At 36.7% G+C, this 21,036-nt stretch overlaps 1 protein-coding gene across 3 annotated transcripts in view; it reads left to right on the forward strand.

Moving 5' to 3' along the window:
* Positions 1 to 21,036, forward strand: part of LOC110457237 (coronin-7-like) — a 29,617-nt gene extending 8,581 nt beyond the window's left edge. For all 3 annotated transcript variants that reach the window (XM_021508415.1, XM_021508416.1, XM_021508418.1), the window contains 22 exons: positions 401 to 596; positions 1,279 to 1,403; positions 1,998 to 2,084; positions 3,409 to 3,491; positions 3,733 to 3,787; positions 4,038 to 4,095; positions 4,569 to 4,711; positions 5,295 to 5,390; positions 5,844 to 5,966; positions 6,756 to 7,035; positions 7,832 to 8,010; positions 8,513 to 8,621; positions 8,911 to 8,997; positions 9,739 to 9,881; positions 10,622 to 10,726; positions 11,004 to 11,089; positions 11,991 to 12,129; positions 13,022 to 13,228; positions 13,911 to 14,046; positions 14,479 to 14,570; positions 15,141 to 15,227; positions 17,787 to 21,036. In XM_021508415.1, the coding sequence (XP_021364090.1) occupies positions 401 to 596; positions 1,279 to 1,403; positions 1,998 to 2,084; positions 3,409 to 3,491; positions 3,733 to 3,787; positions 4,038 to 4,095; positions 4,569 to 4,711; positions 5,295 to 5,390; positions 5,844 to 5,966; positions 6,756 to 7,035; positions 7,832 to 8,010; positions 8,513 to 8,621; positions 8,911 to 8,997; positions 9,739 to 9,881; positions 10,622 to 10,726; positions 11,004 to 11,089; positions 11,991 to 12,129; positions 13,022 to 13,228; positions 13,911 to 14,046; positions 14,479 to 14,570; positions 15,141 to 15,227; positions 17,787 to 17,798 (2,628 nt within the window). In that variant the 3' untranslated portion in view covers positions 17,799 to 21,036. The remainder of the gene's footprint in view (positions 1 to 400; positions 597 to 1,278; positions 1,404 to 1,997; positions 2,085 to 3,408; positions 3,492 to 3,732; positions 3,788 to 4,037; positions 4,096 to 4,568; positions 4,712 to 5,294; positions 5,391 to 5,843; positions 5,967 to 6,755; positions 7,036 to 7,831; positions 8,011 to 8,512; positions 8,622 to 8,910; positions 8,998 to 9,738; positions 9,882 to 10,621; positions 10,727 to 11,003; positions 11,090 to 11,990; positions 12,130 to 13,021; positions 13,229 to 13,910; positions 14,047 to 14,478; positions 14,571 to 15,140; positions 15,228 to 17,786) is intronic.

Raw genomic sequence — 21,036 nt, forward strand, 5'->3', positions numbered from 1 at the left:
TATACATAACACAATTGTTTGTGTCATATAGAATTTACCCACTTGAGCACATGGGTTAAAAAAGAAACAATTAAATTGGTTAAAATTCCTTCTTTTTTTTGCACCATTGTTATGCTAAACACAATGAATTTAATGAACTTATCCATCACGCCTGGATCAACTTGTTAAATACATTGTACATATACAATTTCATAAATTTGATATTTCCCATAAACTGTTATTATGCTTGAAATTTTGATAGGCCTTTTAGACTTTGTACCAGTTTTGCTGAGATAGTTGATTTTCTGTTAGGATCTATGACTAGACCTTTAACCTATCAATAGATAAAGGCAAAAACCTTGCTTACCTTAACTTTGACCAATTTAAACATTTCCAACCTGCACCTTTGATCTCTCAACAGATTAAGGTATGGGTGTTACCTACACAAGAAGATATTAACTCAGGTGCCTTATCCAGTCTTAATGCCTCAGCATCATTTGCTAACGAAAGGCGAGTGGAAAATGTGACATGGAACCCAGTAGCTGATGGAGTGCTTGCTGCGTCTGTTTTTGATACAATCAAAGTGTATGACGTGGAAAGGGGAGATAACAAATACAGTAAGATTAACACAATAAACACAACTGTTAGTATTCAAGGCTATGCTTTCTTCATTTGTCATTCATTTCAGTTTTTGTTATTTTTTTTTAAAATTTAATAGATGTTTTTTTCATTTTCAATTTGAAATGGTTATGAGATTTATATAATAATGGTAAACAATGATTTACAAAGTGGTTGAAGTGTGGGGAAGTTATGAAATGATGATAAGCAATCAACAGGACGTACTCTCTACTGTACTTTACCCATGACCATCCAAGACAGTCTATTAATCCTTTCAGAGACACAGTATCACAAACTTCCTAATCCTAAAAACTCTGTTAACTTAATATTCTTCATTTAACATTATCTTTTCTGACACTCTAGACTTGGAATTTCTCCAATTTACCCAGTAATTCAAGTCCCAGGCAAATTCTTATCATTTCTTTAAGAATTACTTTACAAGTAACTATTTTAAGTCATGTTTGGGGGAAAAGATACAACCTTGACAAAAATCGGATTTTGAGAATTTTCATCATTTATTACAGTTTTGTGATTACCGGGTATGAGCAAGAACTGTTATGAGAGTCTTGTTCGTAAACTCTTATGAAAGAAGGTGGGTTTATTAATAGAACAGCTTACGTAGGTTTATGTAGTTATTTTCTCTATTCGCAGAGATTAATTCATCATCTACTTTTGTTTTAGCTCTCGGTTGCCATGGTGACCAGATACAGAGTGTGAGTTGGAGGGGAAGTGGTACAACCCTTGTTACCTCATGTAAGGACAAGAACATCAGAGTGCTGGACCCACGCTCCGGAGGAATGGTCCTGGTCTGTACAATTCCTCCCTGTTTACAATGTATCATTTTATCATGCTAATTATAACAACTGATATTCCTTGAATACTGAATATCATAATTGCTGTTCTGTATAATGGATTCTTGTAAACCTAGCCCTTGTTTCAAGGAACAGTGGCCTTTGTTCTTCACAAAAATGTGCCAGTAATCCTGTTGTCTAACAATCTAGCCAGTGTTGCTTGGAACAAAAGTGGCTAGTTTATTAATTCTCCATTGAACATGTTTCTTATCTGCTCAGGGTTTTTGTTAAATAACGAAAAAGAAAAATTTGAGCTCGTGAAAAATAAGACATGTTTGCTGTGTATAACCATTTGAGGTCTTCATAGTTGTTATAGAACCATGAAAATAAATACAACAAAGTTGATAGATATAATTCACTAATGTTTGTTTACCCAGGTATTTGGGGTAACCACGGCAGCTTGTACCACAAAATGATCTAAATGGCTTCAAACCACAAAAAAGTGATTCCCTTGAAAGTTTCATGTTATACAGTATCTTATAATAACAACTTATCTGACTAACATAACTGATTAAGATGTGTCTCTGAGTATATATGGTTTATCAACAGGAAGGTAGAGGCCATGGAGGGGTGAAGGACACGCGGGCATTATGGCTGGGAGACAAAGACTTTATCGTGTCCACAGGTTTCAGCAGTGTAAGTGTGAGGGATTTACCATCTAGTAGTCTGTATTACCAGTGTAAGTGTGAGGGATTTACCATCTAGTAGTCTGTACTACCAGTGTAAGTGTGAGGGATTTATCATCTAGTAGTCTGTATTACCAGTGTAAGTGTGAGGGATTTATCATCTAGTAGTCTGTATTACCAGTGTAAGTGTGAGGGATTTACCATCTAGTNGGTTTCGTATGACCCCATGACTTGCGCACATGTTAGACTCCTTGGTCCGTGTTTCAAGACGGGTCGGGATTAATGCCGACCGAATCGCCACTGACCCAACGCGCCGCCGGGCTGCGGACCCACACTACGCTCGCGGTCGGTGAACACTGCAAGCAGTATACCCCAGTTGAACGAACGCAGGCTAGTTCATCATCTAGTAGTCTGGATTACCAGGGTAAGTGTGAGGGATTTATCATCAAGTAGTCTGTATTACAAGTGTAAGTGTGAGGGATTAATGCCGACCGAAACGCCACTGACCCAACGCGCCGCCGGGCTGCGGACCCACACTACGCTCGCGGTCGGTGAACACTGCAAGCAGTATACCCCAGTTGAACGAACGCAGGCTAGTTTATCATTTAGTAGTCTGTATTACAAGTGTAAGTGTAAGGGATTAACCATCTTGTAGTCTGGATTACCAGGGTAAGTGTGAGGGATTTACCATCTAGTAGTCTTTATTACCAGTGTAAGTGTGAAGGATTTACCATCTAGTTGTCTCTATTACCAGTGTAAGTGTAAGGGATTTACCATCTTGTAGTCTGTATTACCAGTGTAAGTGTGAGGGGTTTACCATCTAGTCGTCTGTATTACCAGTGTAAGTGTGAGGGATTTATCATCTAGTCGTCTGTATTACCAGTGTAAGTGTGAGGGATTTATCATCTAGTCGTCTGTATTACCAGTGTAAGTGTGAGGGATTTACCATCTAGTAGTCTGTATTAGCATCATGTAACCCTTAAGATGATACATATATAGTCGGACTACATCAGTTTTGTGACTCTGTAATAGACATTGCAATGATCGTATTTTGTGAGTTAGTAGCGAAGTATCTTTATAAACATGTAGCTACATTTGACTTACTTCGTTTTTAAATGAAAAAGTATTTCAGTGTTTGTTATAAAATGATGATTACCTCATATGAAATCATAGTTATCATTCTAGAACAATTTGTTTTAATTTGTAAACCATTGAATCATTTTTTCCCCCGAATTATGTAACTTAACACAAACTGTCAGTGTCCTTATGATTCTGTTAAGTATGTTACCACTTTGTTACTCTCTGTTGGAATAATCTTGCTATTCTACCTACAGGATCGAAGTCAAGAAATTCGCCTTTGGGACAGTCGAAGTTTTAGATCCTGCCTACATTCCATAGATATTGGAAATTCTACAGGGCAAGTAACAACGTGTTTACACATTGATCAGTATTTTCTGGAAAAAATCATAAAATGTTTTGAAATATTAAGACAGTATCCAGTAAAAGACTTAATTCCAGGATGCAGCCTATCAGACCCTGGTTAGCTTAACAAACATTTAACACTGTACTTGTATGCATTTAATGCATGTTATTATTCTTATCTAAACAAGATTAATGTTATTTTTATGTTTAAATTGAAGTGCTTCTATATTTTTCAGGACTGTGATGCCTTTTTATGATAGTGATACCAGTATGCTGTTTTTCATTGGAAAGGTAAGATTTGTCAGTCATTTGTAGGGTTTAATTAAGTGACAGTAAAATCAGTATGCTGATCTGACATTCTAAAGTATCAATTAGCACCTTGATTTTAGTTTGTATTTTTACATTTTTTTTTTTATTGCAACTGGATCTTTCTAAAAACATTTTCCTTCCATCCCTTAATGAAAGTGATGGCTGTGACGTTATGAAAAACGCTGCTGGTAATTTGAAATGTATTTAAAAAATTTGCCATTTTTTATTTCAGGGTGAAAATCAGATAAAGTATTGTGAGCTTACAGATAAAAGTCCATTTATCAATGAGAGTAAGTTGATCTCATCATATACTGTAGGTTAATACTGTATAATATGAAAAGTTGCAGGATTCTTTTATGTACCTTTACACACAAAACACAAACATACCCTGTCTCCAGCATGCATACACACTTGCACACTTGCACAACACACATGGAGGCACATTTTTGAATGACCTTAGATGTTAATAGGACGTTAAACAAAATAAAACCAAACCAAACACACAAAAATCATTTCCTTGTTACAACTGTCACGATCAACCAGCACCAGGTGAACCTGAGTCAGTAATGTTCCTCTTCCATTGTAACTCTGTAAAACACATAGATGTAATTACACAGGGAAAGTTGGATGTTATGCTATACTTTCAGATAGGATAATAATTCCTATGCCAAGCATGGCTAATATAACGTTCACCCAACAATCCAATCAGATGCCTACTCTTACAGTAAACTGCAGACATTATGATTAGAATCTATTGTTTCAGATTTCATCGATAGAACAGAACAAATTAAAGGTGCTGCCATGGTTCCTAAACGCCTGGTGAATGTGATGGAGGGAGAAGTGAACCGTCTCCTTATCCTTACCAGCTCCGCCATTATACCCACGCCTTACATAGTTCCAAGAAAGGTGAGCCATTCAAACTGAACAATATTAGGGAAATTACCTCAACTTAATAACTTAATTGTTGCTCCCTTTTGCCAAAACTGAAGTCAAGTAATTTCTTTAAGCTAAAGAAGATTACTGAACGTCAAGATTGGTTTCATGCCGACTTTTGCATTATTTTATCATAAGAAAATTTTGAGTTATTTCATCCTGTAACCATGCATACAAATTGTATGGGTCTGGTGTACTTCCACGGCTGTGGGATGGGATTTTGAATTACACAAAATGCGTTGAAATTATTGATATTTTATACCCTTCCTCTATTTATGGTACCAAGCAGATCACAACTAATATTACTTGTAGTTTGGGTCACACATTTGGAGCGGTTTCAAGTTAAGATAAATATCACATCTTTTTTTATGAAATTTGACTGCACGAACATAACAAAATCATAATGTAGTTTTTATTGTGAACTTCTCATTCTCTGCAATTATGCTCAGGTTGGATACTCTTATTGTACTTTGAGTTGGATCATCACGATAGCTATCCAACACCCTTTGATACGGTTATGGCTACTTGTGTCACTAATGTAATGTGAATGTTTCAGTCTTACAGAGATTACCATGAAGACCTCTATCCCGACACCTTCTCAGGGGAGCCTACTCTATCTTCTTCATCATGGCTCAGTGGACAGAATGGTCAGGTAGGCATACACAAGTTCTCATTATTTATTACTTTGAGCGATATTGTATCTGTAACTTGTTACAGAGTAAAGGATATACTCTTTTACCTGTGGTAAGCAGTATGTTAGAATTAAGGATGCATGCTACCTTACATATTCTACCTGTGATTTGTGTTTTAGTAAAGAATGGATGCTGAACACATTGTAAATACCGGTATCCGTGATTTCTATAAGAGTTAAGGATATATACATTAAGCATTATATCTTTGATTGGTGTTACAATGGAGGATGTATGCCTCCCAACACATTGTAACAGTTATTTTATTCGACATATTCAGATGACGTAACACAAGTAAGTTTAAGAATTCCTCATTGCAGTAAGAGCAGCCATTAAAATTTATGTTTTATATTACAATATTTTTCAAAGTAATTGTGTGGGTTCCAGGTTTTATCACCATTCTATTGTTTGTGCAGGTGAAGTTGATGACCTTGAATCCGTCTCGAAGGTCAGAACCAGTTTCTAGTCCAGGTCATATATTCCAAGCAAATGCTGTCGTCAATGGTAGCATCAGCAGGGAGTCAACCCCAGCCCAAAAGGTAAGGCTTCCATTATCTCAAGCCCCGATTGTTAAGTTTTCTTACTGATTGTGTATGCTTAGGGAGATTCAATCATATATAGGTACCTATCACCAAAGAGGGAAAAAAAGAAATTTGTTCAGAAATTTATGAAAACACATGTTATCAGCTTCAGCCGAAAGCTTCCTGTAGCAGAGTTGAGTAAGGTCTTAACCTGTCTCTGCATTGAATATGAATCAATAAAGTATTCATGTAATGACCATGTAGTATCAACTGTAACATCGTTCTTGTCGGTTTTTATACTTATGAATTCAAGTTAGAACCGTTTTGGCTGAGTGATCAAGGTATGTAACCTTCTATGATCACTAGCCCTCCACCACTGGGTCACAGCTGGTTCGAGGCATAACTGGGGCAGTCGCCTGGTACTGGCCACAGGTCATGGTTTTCCCCTGAGTACTCCAGATTTGCTCCAACACCAAACCCTGGTTTATCCTTAGATGACAAATGACCATAGCTGTTAACAGAATGTAAATCACAAACAAACAAATTCACATGTATTCATGCTGTGTTTCTCTTTCCTTTTTCTGTGCCAGACTCAGCTATAGAACAAGCATTTGATAGATCAAATATACACTGATAAAGCATTTTGACTTGAATGTTTAGGAACTGAATTTGTTCTAAGTTTCGAATTAAGTTCCACTTATCAGCAAAAGATAGTTAAGATTCTTTTCAGGAGCAGAAGTATCTGGGCTAAGGTTTGGTTTCACTGTACCATCAAGTGAAGTAGTCCTGCCCTTTTGTTTCTTGTAGCCTGTGATTAATAAACCCAAGCCTGTGTCTACATCACCTCCGTCCGTCACCACAGTGTCGTCTGCTCAGACCACAAACATTCCCGACGAACCAGAAGATTTAGTAGATAGCCAATCAGTGGAGAGCACTACATTGACACATAACCAAACAGACGAAGAGAAGGAGGAGATACAACATTCTTCTGTGGTGGAGATCCCTCCTGTATCTACTCCGTCAGCTTCTTCAGGCAGCAGACCCATGTCTGTAGCTCATATCAAAACACCAGTCAAGGTATTCTCAAGTAAGTCACTGTTTATATATACTGTATAACAAAATGTTTGCGGGTACTTCTTTCGTGGTTTGAAGCCATTCAGATCGTTTTGTAGTACAAACTTTTGTGGATATCCTATTTTAACAAACAGTAGACAGGTGTATCATTCAAATTGGCTGTATTTATTTTCGTGGTTCAATATAGCGACCACGAAAACCCTGAATGTTTATACACAATGAACATTTCATGTTATACAGTATCTCTTACATGTGTGGACCTTCTTTATTCATTTCAACAAGCATGCATGTATTATAAACAAATAAAATATAGTCTTTCTGACCATCTGGTTGTTTATTTACTTGTCAGTCACCCTAGATATGTATATGAACCTCATCTGTAGTCCATAATCTGTCATATTGCCCTCAGTCTTAATCATTTAGTTATATACTGTATTGTTATTAGCGTCCCGAGGTATTATGATGGTAACACCACAGATTCACTGAAACATTTGTTTTAATATCTGTTGCTGCTGTATAACACGAAATGTTTTCTGTTTAAAACATTTGAGGTTTTTGCTGTTGCTACAGAACCTTGAAAATAAATACAATGAATTTAAATGATACACTTGACTACTGTTTGTTAATATGGGGTGTCCAGGAATGTTTGCATCACAAAACAATCTAAATGGTTTCAAACCATGAAAGAAGATATCTGCAAACAGTTCATGTTATACAGTATGTCACTAAGGTAATAGAATGAGAATGTAGATACTACAACTATTATGATGTCAAGGCATTTTACCCTGGTGACTGTTGCTATGTTACAGCCGGGCGTTTGTCAAAGTTCAAGTTCCTGAAGGGTCGCACAGAACACAAAGATAAACACATCGTTAACATAAGGAAGCTGTCCACAACAGTACCGGGGGAGAGTGACATGTTTGCTGCCAACAGGACCAGGTGTGTTGTACCAGTAGAGGGCGCTGGCGGCCTGCTACAAGTCCTTGAGGTAGGTACTCAAGACAGGGAAAGGTTTAATAGTACAGTTAAACACATAGCAAACCCTTGGAGATTTCATAAGTTAGTTTACTATAGGTAATATCATGTTATAGAGTTTCGTTTATTTCAGAATGCCTTGCCGAGGTACTTCATTATTATGAACACAAGTTGTAATAATCAGTATTGTAATATTTAACTCTAAGTCATGATTGTAATATTTTAAATTCTTGCAGACATTCCAAACTTTCAGTGAATTAAGTATGGTTATACATATGTAGTAGTCTATCAAGGTTTTTTACCTTAAAATAATTACACTCTAGTAATTTCTGGAAAAAAATGCATAAAAAACTAGTATCTTCTACAAGCCAAATGATGTTGTCTAAATAACTCTGTGACTTTTGTCTCCATCTCAAATAGAGACCTTTGTCTTTGATCTGTAAAGCAATTTCCAAAGATTTAACAAAAAAGTCTGCAACTGTTTAGTCAATTTCTCTGTATCCCCGTACTGATAGTTTGCCAGGCCTGGTCGCCTCCAAGACACAGGCTTACCAGTTCTGCAACACAAGAGTAAGGTCCTGGACTATGTGTGGGATCCGTATGATGATAGCCGACTTGTAGTGGGTAAGTTTGTAAGAATACATCACAACATTGATAAATCACATTATGTAATTCAATTCATCACCCTGTACAGTTCTAGTTATCCTGAATTGTCCAGCCCAATTTTGATTCTGTGAGGATTTTTTTGAATAATTTTGAAAGTAAGACATAAAAAATAATTTAAAAAGATATGTTGAAGAATATCTCCCTCTCTTCCCTCTAGATTCAAATTATCCTCCATCTTAAGGTGATGTTTCTGACCCTCAAAAAGGAAACTGATCTATTGAAAAGTTTTGAATAATTTCTTTTGTAGCATGTGATGATGCAAAGATTTGGGTGTGGAATATCCCAGAAGGGGGTCTTACCGAGACCTTGACCGAGGCCTCTCTGTATCTACAGGGTAAATACGGCACCTTTATTCTAATAATAAAGCGTAGTTTGTCAAAGCAAATAAAAATATGATGACAACACTGTAAAACAGTGATACAACACCCCTCATTTTATTTACTACATCACTTTCCATCACCATATTTCAATGTCCCCATTTCCTTGTGTCTGAGAAATTCCCATACACATCTCCCTTGATGTGTCACCAGCCTCTTTTTGGTGCCAAAATGTCGATCAACAAAAGCATAGCTGTCAATCTCCTTCATTAGCAGGGAGACTCCCTTGTTTTGACCAAAATTTACCAATCTCCCTCGAAACTCTGTGGTCAAATGATCTCCTAGTTACTGCAGGGTGTGTGTAATGATCATAACAGGTGTGTTTGAATCAAATAAAGGCTATTGGAGTTATTTTGATGCATAAAAAGGGAAAGATAAAATTGATCAAAGCAGTTTCAGTTGCATTTCACACACTTTCTCCTTTATCGGAAATGTGGAATGAGTGAGATATCCCTCATTGGAGGTTCCAGAGGTTGACACCTATTTAAAAGTTGGTAGTATAGCAGAGTGTCTAGAATAGAATAATTTGGCAGTATAGCAGAGTGTCTAGAATAGATTAAGTTGGCAGTATAGCAGAGTGTCTAGAATAGAATAAGTTGAACAATCACTCAATGCAACATAACATTATTAAAATTAAATTGCTTGACTCACCTCCTTATTGAATATTGCATCTTCTAATATTATAATTCTGTGTGTAGGTCACATGGAGAAGATCTACTTTGTGCGGTTCCATCCATTAGCTAAGGACATCATAGTGTCATCGGCCTATGACATGTCTGTCAGGATCTGGGACCTGTCATCAGGGACCGAGGTCCTACAGCTTCAGGACCACCCAGACCAGGTGAGTCAGGACACCGACACACCTGGTTCCAATATCACAAGTAATGAGTCCTTATGAGGGTGTGAGAGTAGGGATGGGGATGCTGACATTCATTGAAAGTTCTTTCCTTTGGAAGGTTTACATCACTCATGCTGGTTAATCCCCCACCGGTTCCCGGATTAACCAAATTTGGTGTACAAGGACATTTTGGGATGGCAGAGTTCAGAGTGCAAGAACTAGGTAACTGTGACCTATGACTTGACCTTTGACCTTCACTTTTGTAAATGTTTGTGTCCGGGGTATATCTTTTAAACTAATTCACTTGGAGTAACCAGTTTTGGTGTACAAGGACATCTTGGGATGACTGAGTGCAGAGTGCTAGAATAAGGTCACAGACTTATGACTTGACCTTTGACCTTTACTTTTGAAAATGTTTGTCCGGTCATACCTTCTTCACTATTTCACTTGGAGTAACCAGTTTTAGTGTACAAGGACATCTTGGGATGGCAGACTGCAAGAAGTGTGTATCAGGATACTTTCCTAACAGTAGGTACATCCTGACATAAGTGTACTGTTTGTTAAGTATAGAAATCATTACAGGTGGGGGACTTTGGATTGCCTTGAAACACTTTACCTTGTTTCAGATTGTTTTCATGGTTTGGTATCTGAGTGTTGCTGACATATATTAAATGATGGTTTTCATGGTGTGGTATCTGAGTGTTGCTGACATATATTAAATGAGTTACTCTGGTTACCTCTAGGTGTTTAACGCTGCCTGGAGTCCCGACGGTAAATATCTCTCAACTGTGTGTAAAGATGGGAAACTAAGAATATTCAACCCTAGGAAATACCAAACCCCACTCATGGTAAGAGGTTTGTTTACACTAAGATAAAATTGTTTTCCATATATAAAGGTCAGTAAAATTGATTTTAATGATGATGTCATAATTGTTGTTTCAATGTAACTGTTGTAGTTTACCAAATTCAGGATGGAATTAAATTAAAATTGTTATAATTGTTTGAATTTAAAAAGTTAATTATTTCAAGTCACTAAACAATATCGTTAATCACAATTGTTCAAGTATTCCAAATTCAGGAAGCTGTGATTGTTTAGATTTAACTACTAAATTGTTTGTACTACAGGAGGGTCAAGGTCCTGCGGGAGCCCGAGGGGCCAGGTTAACATGGGTACTAGATGGTCAATATCTTCTAGTCACTGGTTTCTCTGAGTAAGTCTAGCCTTTAAAGATAACTTAAGTTTAATGGTTTAGTGATAAGGAGAACTATCTCTCTCATTTCCCTGTGTGTAAGATAGAGCTGTCCAGGGTAAGAAAGGGGTGTAGGAAATATCTATCTTGCACCCCATTTCACATGACGTGACGTCACAATGGCTCCACAATGACATGACCTTACGAATTTGGAAAACACCGATGCCACAATGCAGAAAAGGCAACGTGATGAAATTAAAACCCTTAACGATATATTTACTGTACACGTTAGAAAGATGACATTATTTTTTTTGCGCAAACTCTGTTTGTATATATTGGGTATGCTAAATCTGGCTGACAGATTTGTTTTCGTCAATAAAACTCTCAGGGAAATTGATATTTTTAAAATGTTAGCCAGTCCAAATGCATTTTCATGGTTTCTGAGCTTATTCTGGTAGTTGGAATGGAATGAGAGACAAATTTTATGCCCAAGGGTGTAGGATAGGGAAATTCCATCCTTAGGATTTTCAAATTTGGCAAAACCCCTCGGCACAGCCTCTGATTTTACCGAATTTGAAAACCCCTTGGGTTAAATTTCCCTATCCTACACCCCTGGACATGAAAGAGTCTTATATTATTGTACAACCTTTGTCAATCTTGTAAGTTTAATGATTTACAGTGAGAAAGACTACTGCTTATTGTCTGATGGAGACGTCATATGCAATGCTGGATATTAAATTTCAATATAAGTTTGCAATATTATTTGATAAGAAAAAGTTTTGTGGGATTCACAGATTCCTCTTACAAGTATTATGAATTCAGAAAAATAAAAATTGTATACAGTACCATGAAATGAATTGTCGAAATTCAACTTTGAATTAAATTATTTAAATGAAGTTTTGATGTAATTTTACACCACCAGTATGAATGAGAGGATTATATCGTTGTACGACACTGCCGATCTGGCCACACCCCTACAGATAATGGAGGTGAATGCTGCCCCACCTGTACTGGTGCCTTATTATGACGAGGATAGTCACACAGTGTTCCTATCTAGTCGGGTAATGTTTATTATATGTTAGTAGTAATGTTTTTACTAGATGAGGTTTACATGATAGAATGTCTTTATATCTTAATGTCTTTATAGGTTGTTCTGACTATATTATACTTAGAGCAACCTACCTATTCCTCAGTCGATAGGTTGTTGTCAGTCCCAGATCATGAGCTATGACTAATGTCCGTTAAATTTGGGTCAGTGTTCCCACTGAATTTTAGATTTGGGGGTATATTTGATACATTTTCAAGATTCTGTACCCGTAAGTACTAAGTAACATCAGCAAGCCTTAAGAACTGAGGTACAGCCAACTGTTTTGGGAGTGAAACCCTCATTTAGGGGTTTCTTGGAACAATGCTGGTATATTACCGGGTAAGCGAGGTTGTAACAGCTTAATACTGCCCGTGTACGTGACTTCAATCAATATCCACCATCGTTTGTGACTTCTATAAATATTCTATAAATATTTGCCCTTATGTGATTTCCATTATTATTTTCCATTATCTAGATTCTTGTATAAAAGCGTTACATTTTTGCTTAGTTATTTTGTGTCAGGTTACTTTACGAAGGTCAAAAGTCAGTAATCTCAATTTTATTTTTAACTATATAATCTTGAATAGTGAAGTGGACAGACTCAAAAAGATATTGTAGCTTCTTCTGTCTAGGAAAGTTTTATCTGAATTTGAAGCCAGCCTTTTGTAACTGATGTATTATAAGCAGTAGAATTGTATTATTAGATATCACATTAATATGAGTTTTTTTAACAAGGATAGAAATCTTAAATGTTCCTCTTGTGTGTTTAAATCATGTTGAATAAGCTGCAAAAAATAATAACTTCACTAAAAAATTCTTATATTGTCAAATACAATGTGAATTATATGCATTTGTTTTTTATATAGGGTGAGAACCAGTTGTATGCATACGAAGTGTCAGACGAGGAGCCTTATATCACCCAACTGTCTAATTTCGCTGGGGAAGGCTTACATCAAGCCTTTTCCTTCCTTCCAAAAATCACCTGTAACCCAAAGGAAGTGGAATTTGCGCGGGCATGGCGACTGACTTCTACCTCACTGGAACCAATCTCCTTCACTGTCCCCAGGGTCAAGGTAGGTCAGGGTCAAAGAAGGTCGAGGTAGGTCACAGGTCAAGGTAGGCCACATGTCAAGATAGATCCTAGGTCAAGGTAGGCCACAGGTCAAGATAGATCTGAGGTCAAGGTAGGCCACAGGTCAAGATAGATCCGAGGTCAAGGTAGGCCACATGTCAAGATAGATCCTAGGTCAAGGTAGGCCACAGGTCAAGATAAATCTAAGGTCAAGGTAGGCCACATGTCAAGATAGATCCTAGGTCAAGGTAGGCCACATGTCAAGATAGATCCTAGGTCAAGGTAGGACACATCAAAATAAAGGTTGGTCAGGGTCACAGCAGGTCGAGGTAGGTCACAGGTCAAAGTAGATCACAAGTCAAGGTAGGCCAAATCTCAAGATAAACCCAATGTCAAGGTAAAACACAGGTCAAGGTAAATGAGGCAAAGATAGGCTGGAGTATAAATGCATTATAAGACTGGTCTGTTTCTGTGTGGTCACTATGGATGTGTTTGTTACAGACAGGTTTTTGACAAACTTTTGTTGATGTATCATGTATCTAGTTTTCCTTGTTGTTTCATAACAAAAAGAAAATATATAGTAAATACTTTTCTGAAACAAGGTATTGAGGTTACTGTACTATGTCTAATGATCACAAGAACAAGTCTGTAATACAATGAATGTGGGAATGTTTTTTCCCTAGATGGAGTATTTCCAGGATGACCTGTTCCCGGACACCCGTGTGACGTGGGAACCCACCATGACCAGTGATGAATGGCTGTCAGGACTCAACAACCATGCTAGAACCATCAGCTTACAGCCCCGGGGGATGAAAAAATGTATGACAAATAGATGTTTGTGTTATAGACCGTTTTTTATCATGGTCATTCCAGATTCTATATGTACAGTACTTGTTGTGTACAGTATAATTATGAAGTATGGGATTTTTTTGGTAAAATATCTCTTACATGTAATTAATTGTGTAAAAGTGGAGATTTTTGTATTATTTACATTAATTTTGGACTTCACACTTCTCAAACAGTTTCCAGTGAGGAAATGCTCATGTTCCAACTTCTCTAAAAATTCTGAGGAAAAGAAAATGAATATCTGCAATTCAGTTTCAGTTGTTGGTCCATGGTGTATTTATGTGCTGATCCATTTTAAACATTGAAGTTAACAGCTGTTCCACAGATAACAGCAGATTATATATTTACATCACAAGTGGTATGTCAGATAAAGGATTGGTAATTAATCCTGTCCATTTGTAACAGTGAGTGAAGCCCCTGTGGAGGCCCCCAAAGCCAGCAAATATGACAGTTACAATCCCGACACCTACAAAACAGATGAACAGAAGAAAGAGGAGGTTAGTCTTGTCTTATTGCATCACTTTGATAAACAGGAGAAACAATGGCCAATAGTGGACAACGTTTCTAGGGGATACAACATTGTGATACAAATTTTGATTGAAAGACATTTTCACAGTCATGAGCTATTTAACATTAATATGTACTGGAAAGCTGGTTTTGCAAAATACAATATATGTATTATTTTTGTAGTGGTAATCTACTTGGAGCTGCCTTCCTTATTTAAATAATAAAGCCAAATTATTTTTTTCTGATCTTTTAGCACTAGAGCTATTTCAGCCTTAATGTTTCCACAGACTATATACTGTAGAGCTAGTGTTTCTTTTACAAGATTCTAAAATTTGCTGTTTTTCAAGCTGATGGTTTTCTACTCAAAGCAAATCTTTGTTTTGTATGGGAAATAATCATATTTGCAAACATATTGCTTATCACATCTTTTATGTAAATACACAAAAGTATCGAACCAATGGGAAAACATTTCTTGGTATTAGATTTGAATAATACAGTAGAAATAATGTGTGCTGATCTCAACACACACAGTTACCGTTACGTATTCTATGTGTTCACAGTTACTCAGTGCGATGACAAACAAGCTGTCAGTACAAGGAGACCCCTTACCCCAGGACCTGGCAGAGGGCGTCGACTCGGACGAATGGGTAGGTAGTGATCCTCAATTTACCATGTAATATCTAATGACTAAGGGCTTGAACCTGTATTGTTCGTTTAGGATATAGGGATTTACCTAGTGATTTAATATTGCTATCTAGCGGGCTTGAACCTGTATTGTTCGTTTAGGATATAGGGATTGACCTAGTGATTTAATATTGCTATCTAGTGGGCTTGAACCTGTATTGTTCGTTTAGGATATAGGGATTGACCTAGTGATTTAATATTGCTATCTAGCAGGCTTGAACCTGTATTGTTCGTTTAGGTTATAGGGATTGACCTAGTGATTTAATATTGCTATCTAGCGGGCTTGAACCTGTATTGTTCGTTTAGGTTATAGGGATTGACCTATTGATTTATTTTGCTATCTAGCAAGTCTTTACAAAGACTTCCATGGCCTACATTGACATTTGCAGGTCCATAAGGCTTTATCCTGTAATACATTTTATCACATACCTCTTGAATAATCTTGTTATAGTAATACAAGCAATTTTCAGACCATGAAATACAACGTTCTGTATTGCACATGTGCAATACGGAATGTTGTATTGTATTTACCTACTAGCCGGAACTACTTTTGATTAGTATCCCCTTGTCATGGCGAACTTGTCATCCCTACAAAACGACACCTCATTACAGCGACCAATTTTACAGAAGAAACCAACACTTCACTTTGAAAGTTTCCAGTTAGAAATCATACTGACAATGAATGCCAGCTCAAATTAGCTCAGTGCTTATTTTACATAGTGTACTATATTTTGGAATATTTCAGCATCATAGAAAATATTTTGTATCCATAGTTTAGTTCTTAATAGCTCACCTGGTCCGAAGGACCAATGTGAGCTTATGCCGTACCGTGGCGTACGTCAACAATTTCTTCAAACGACTTCTTCTTCTTAACCACTGATTGGAATTTGACTAAATTTGACTGGAAGCATCCCTAGGTAGTGGGGATTCAAAATTGTACAAATGGTGGGGCTGAGGGATGGGGCCAAAAGGGGGCAATTTGGCTATATTGATATAAACGACTTCTTCTGTGGAACTATGCGATAGATATTTATGATATTTGATTGGAAGTATCACTAGGTAGTGCGGATTTAAAATTGTACAAATGGTCAGGCTAACCCCCCATTGGGCTGAGGGGTGGGGCCAAAGGGGGCAATTTGGCTATATTGCTATGAACAACTTTTTCTGTAGAACTTTGCACTGGATATTGATCATATTTGGTTGGAAGCATTCATGGGAGGCAGGGATTCAAATTGTTCAGGTGGTTGGGCTGACCCTCAGAGGGCTTACAGGCGGGGCCAAAAAGGGCTATTTTGCTACACTGCTTTAAGCGACTACTCTGGATCCGGAACCAAAAGATGGATATCAACCATATTTGACTGGAAGCATCCCTAGGTAGTGGGAATTCAAAATTATACAAATGAGATCCCCACCCCAAAACTATATATACAGTTGTTGGGCATAAAGAGACAAATGCTGTCATGATATTAGAATTGACCCTGGGATCTGCCCCACCTTTGCAAACTTAACCCCTGGGTCATAACTTTGAAATGGTTGAGATCCCCACCCCAAAACTATATACATTATACAATTGTTGGGCATAAAGAGGCAAATGCTGTCATGATATTAGAATTGACCCTGGGATCTGCCCCACCTTTGCAAACTTAACCCCTGGGTCATAACTTTGAAACAGTTGAGATCCCCACCCCAAAACTATATACAAATGCTGGGCATAAAGAGACAAATGCTGTCATGATATTAGAATTGACCCTGGGGTCTGGCCACAACCCTAGGGACCTAGTTTTGTAGTCACAGCTTGGAAACAGTTGAGATCCCAACCCCATAACCATACATAAACTTGCTGGGCATGAAAATGTTACAAGGTTTGGTCTTAGGTTCTGGCCCATTCCCTTGGATCTTATAAGGAGAATATTTTGCCATGATTGCTTAGATATCCAGGTGAGCAATACAGGCCCTCTGGGCCTCTTGTTAAATGTATGTATTATGTAAGCTTGTTCAGTCAACAGAGCAGCCATCTTTAAGAAGGGCCTATGTATCTACCATTACCATTTTGTCATAATAATGATCATGTCCCGCATCAGGCCATGACATTCATAGCCGACGCGAATGTGATCTTAACCATTTCACCACTTTGGAGCACAATGGACTCATCCAATAAAGCTATGGTAGAGTCTAATAAAGTTACCTAGGGGTGAAAGGGTTAATTTGGTAGGGCTATATTTAGTTATAATAGTGGCATCGTCATGCATATGATAAACATGAAAAGATGGTATATTTTGTGTAATGTTTTCAGCATTTCATTGCTGATAGCTTTCGACTTTTGTTCAGTTGCTTGTAACTGCTTCGTCTGCTTGCCTAAACAACCCTAGAAAGGCAGGGCTGTTCTGCTTGCCTAAACAACCCTAGAAAGGCAGGGTTGTCACTAATCTTAATAGAAGTATTTGAAAATACACCACATCAGTTCCTGAAAAAGACGTATTCTGACATTAATATCACTTCTATTGATTTTCTTTTTCAAACAGGAAGATGAATGATGACTGAGTGCCCGGCGTGAAGGGGTTAGAATGTTGCTTTGTTTTCACATCAGACACAAGTATTACTATACAAAAGAGTCGCCAAAGGGAGGAAATCCATTTATTTGCGTAAAGCATTTGTTTCTGAATTTGTGGAAAACAGATGTATGGTGGACGAGGAAATTCCAAACCAGGGGATACAAACGGGCATCAAATCTGAGATTCTGCCAAGTGATTTCTCCCCTACTATTTCATTGATCATTTCAGATGTGAAAAGTATGATAGTATTTCATGGTCAATTAACAAATCTTGTCACGATTCTAAGGAAATAGAAACTGAATAGTGAAGTCACTTAAATACAGCAACCAAAGAAGATAGCTCAAGAAGTTGGATAGATTGTATTACGCATATAGGCAATCTCAAAACTGCAGGGACCAACAAATATATTATTTTAAGATAACTTCATGTTCTAAATAACAAATGTTTACCTGCAATAAATTATTGGGAGTAAGACAGAACAGAGGGGCAAGGCTTTAGTGTTAAGATGGGGAAGATGTTACGGGGGACATGGATGTTATTAATGATAAAGTGTGGTTGAGTGTGGGTATTTGGGAGGGAAAAGGAAAAAGGTATGTTGTTTTGCACACATCTTGCCTCCTTAATTAGGAGAGGAATTAACTGCAAAATAATAAAATTAGTTAATCACCTTTTGCACATTTGTATATTTTGAGTTAAAAAGGGACTTAGATAACTTTCTAATTACTGGTAAGGATGTTAACCCTAGTTATGTTTATACCAACTAAAGTCAGTCACATGCTGAAACTGACTAAAATTGGTCTGTGAGGATAGGCCCATCACAGGTAAAACACTAGAGAAGTGCCAGGTGGGATGAACAAAATACTCCAAATAAATGGAAAACCAGTTCTAATGTTGGTAGTGTTATTGATTAACACAATCAAACCTGTCTGTTCAAACTGCCCTGCAGAAAAGGTGAGAACAGCTGTAGCTGTATAAAACCACCGTGAGGCGTTATTCTCATGATGGTAGGTGGTCTTTATATACTGGTGGTCTTTATAGGCGGGAGATCTTATAGCTAAATTTCACGCAGTTTGAAAACATTGTTACTTATATTTTATTGTTGAGAACTTTTTGTTACAATATACATGTACATGCATTATTTATAAACATTTCATATTGTTCAATGTTTTTCTGTTTGTCATTTACGGATAATGTGATACTTATAACCTTTTGTGTATACAGATGGAAGGTATGTAAAACAGGAAAGGTCGCTAACATTTATCAGGTATATTGTACATTAATTGAATTAATTTAATTAATGCGGTAACTTAATCACGACTTCAGATATCCTGTGATGACTGTTTCAGATGCATTAAAACGAAGAAAAATGTCATCACCATTGCTTTTGTAAAACAATTCCACACGAATAATCCATCTGAAGCATGATCGCAGACATCATTTTTTCGTGAAAAGTTTATTATTTTCTATCAAGCCTGACCTTTACTGTGGGCTTAATACACAGTTCAAGTGCAATTCCATATGAACCAGGTATCGGATAATTACCTGAGCAGAACTTTTAGTACACAGTTTTTCCTTAACATTAGATCAGGTCCATCTGTACATTTCTAGCTTTAAACAGATTTTTAGCTCACCTGCCCGAAGTTTGTAATTGAATTATTTGTAGTACATGTAAATATAATGTTTAATGAGAATAATTTTCTATGACTGTTTAATATCTAGATGAGCGATACAGGCCCTCTGGGCCTCTTGTTTTATCTTGTTCGTGATTTTACCCCAAAGTGCCTTTTGAGTTTCCTTCCAGTGTGAATTTTGTGGATCAGTTTCGAAGAATTATATATAACTGTTTGTAAACTAAGCTAAGAAAGATAAATGTTAGTTTTTTAAAGTGGAACAGATTTTAAATATCTGTTAAATGAACTTCCTAAAGCTTCATGGAACAAAATACATTTAAACCAATCAAGTTCTAGTTTGATGTATTCAATTTTGTAAATGTCTATTTTTACCGTCTTGTTTGGCTTCTAATGACTCACAATGTTGACAGGCAATAATACAAAAACAAAACGCATTAAAACTCTCATGTGTTTGCCATTTTCATGAAATAGAAATCAAAGAAATTCACACAAATCTGATCTACATAAGAAATGAAATGGTGCATTTGAATTGACCAAAAAATACATGTCCATGTTGATATAAAGGAATAAGGGACAGTTATACCGGTAGTTTTGAAACAAGCATTTAAATAATAATCCGGGACCAAACCCTTCAATGAACAAAATTTGTGTTCCATATAAAACTAATACTCCTTTTGTTTGCTTTAGTTTTCTTTTTACTGTGTTACAAACCAAGGGATATTTGTTTTGATGACATGAACCAAAGTCTGTGCAATCAATTGTTGTTTGTCTGGCATATTGCTGCATGGTTTAATTAAATGTTTATTTCTATTGCAAGTGAGGTTTTTGAACAAATGTACTTTGTATGTATTTTATTATTATAATTTTCAATTAAAATATTATTGTCTATAAGAGTTGCTGGTATTGATAGGCGTCACTCAAGTGCCGTAGAACATGAGTTCAAACTCTGGACAGGGCAGAAGTGAAAAAATAGTCTTCCTCAGTAATTTGTGTTTCTTTGTTGCGTATCAAATTAACAAAGTGAATAGACTGATGTTGATTTGATACCAGCTACGCGTTATAATAAAATTGCGCTGTATTTATATAAATATCAGCATGTGTAACATTGCTTATGCTTTTTGTGTACGTTGTATTTATATTATACCAAAACAGAGCACATGGACTCTTAGAAATATACATCTGTCTTACGTACAAACTAAATTCTACCCTATTTTTGTTATCTTTTTGTATATGTGGACTTTGTTATGTACTTGTCTCGTGTATTTGTGACTAACACTGACAGTTGTATTGAGCTTCTGTTCCTTTAATGATACACGAAAGGGAATGTTCAATTTAAAAACAAATAAATATATATATATTCACAGAAATCCAAGTATTCCAGGTATCATCTGAAGGCGAATCCCATGCCCTGCACATTGTTGTTCTTAGTTTTACTTGTCAAGAAAATAAAACCGACATGAATTTGACCTGTATCATTAAACTTGGGAAGCCCAGTACAACTTAGTCCTGTTAAGTTGATGTTAATGAAATAATAAACACAAGACAAGCGTGATATTTATTTTAAATGTATTAAAATACCTGAACAGAGA

This window comes from Mizuhopecten yessoensis, unplaced genomic scaffold (assembly GCF_002113885.1).
Source record: "Mizuhopecten yessoensis strain PY_sf001 unplaced genomic scaffold, ASM211388v2 scaffold9049, whole genome shotgun sequence".
NCBI classification, from domain to species: domain Eukaryota; kingdom Metazoa; phylum Mollusca; class Bivalvia; order Pectinida; family Pectinidae; genus Mizuhopecten; species Mizuhopecten yessoensis.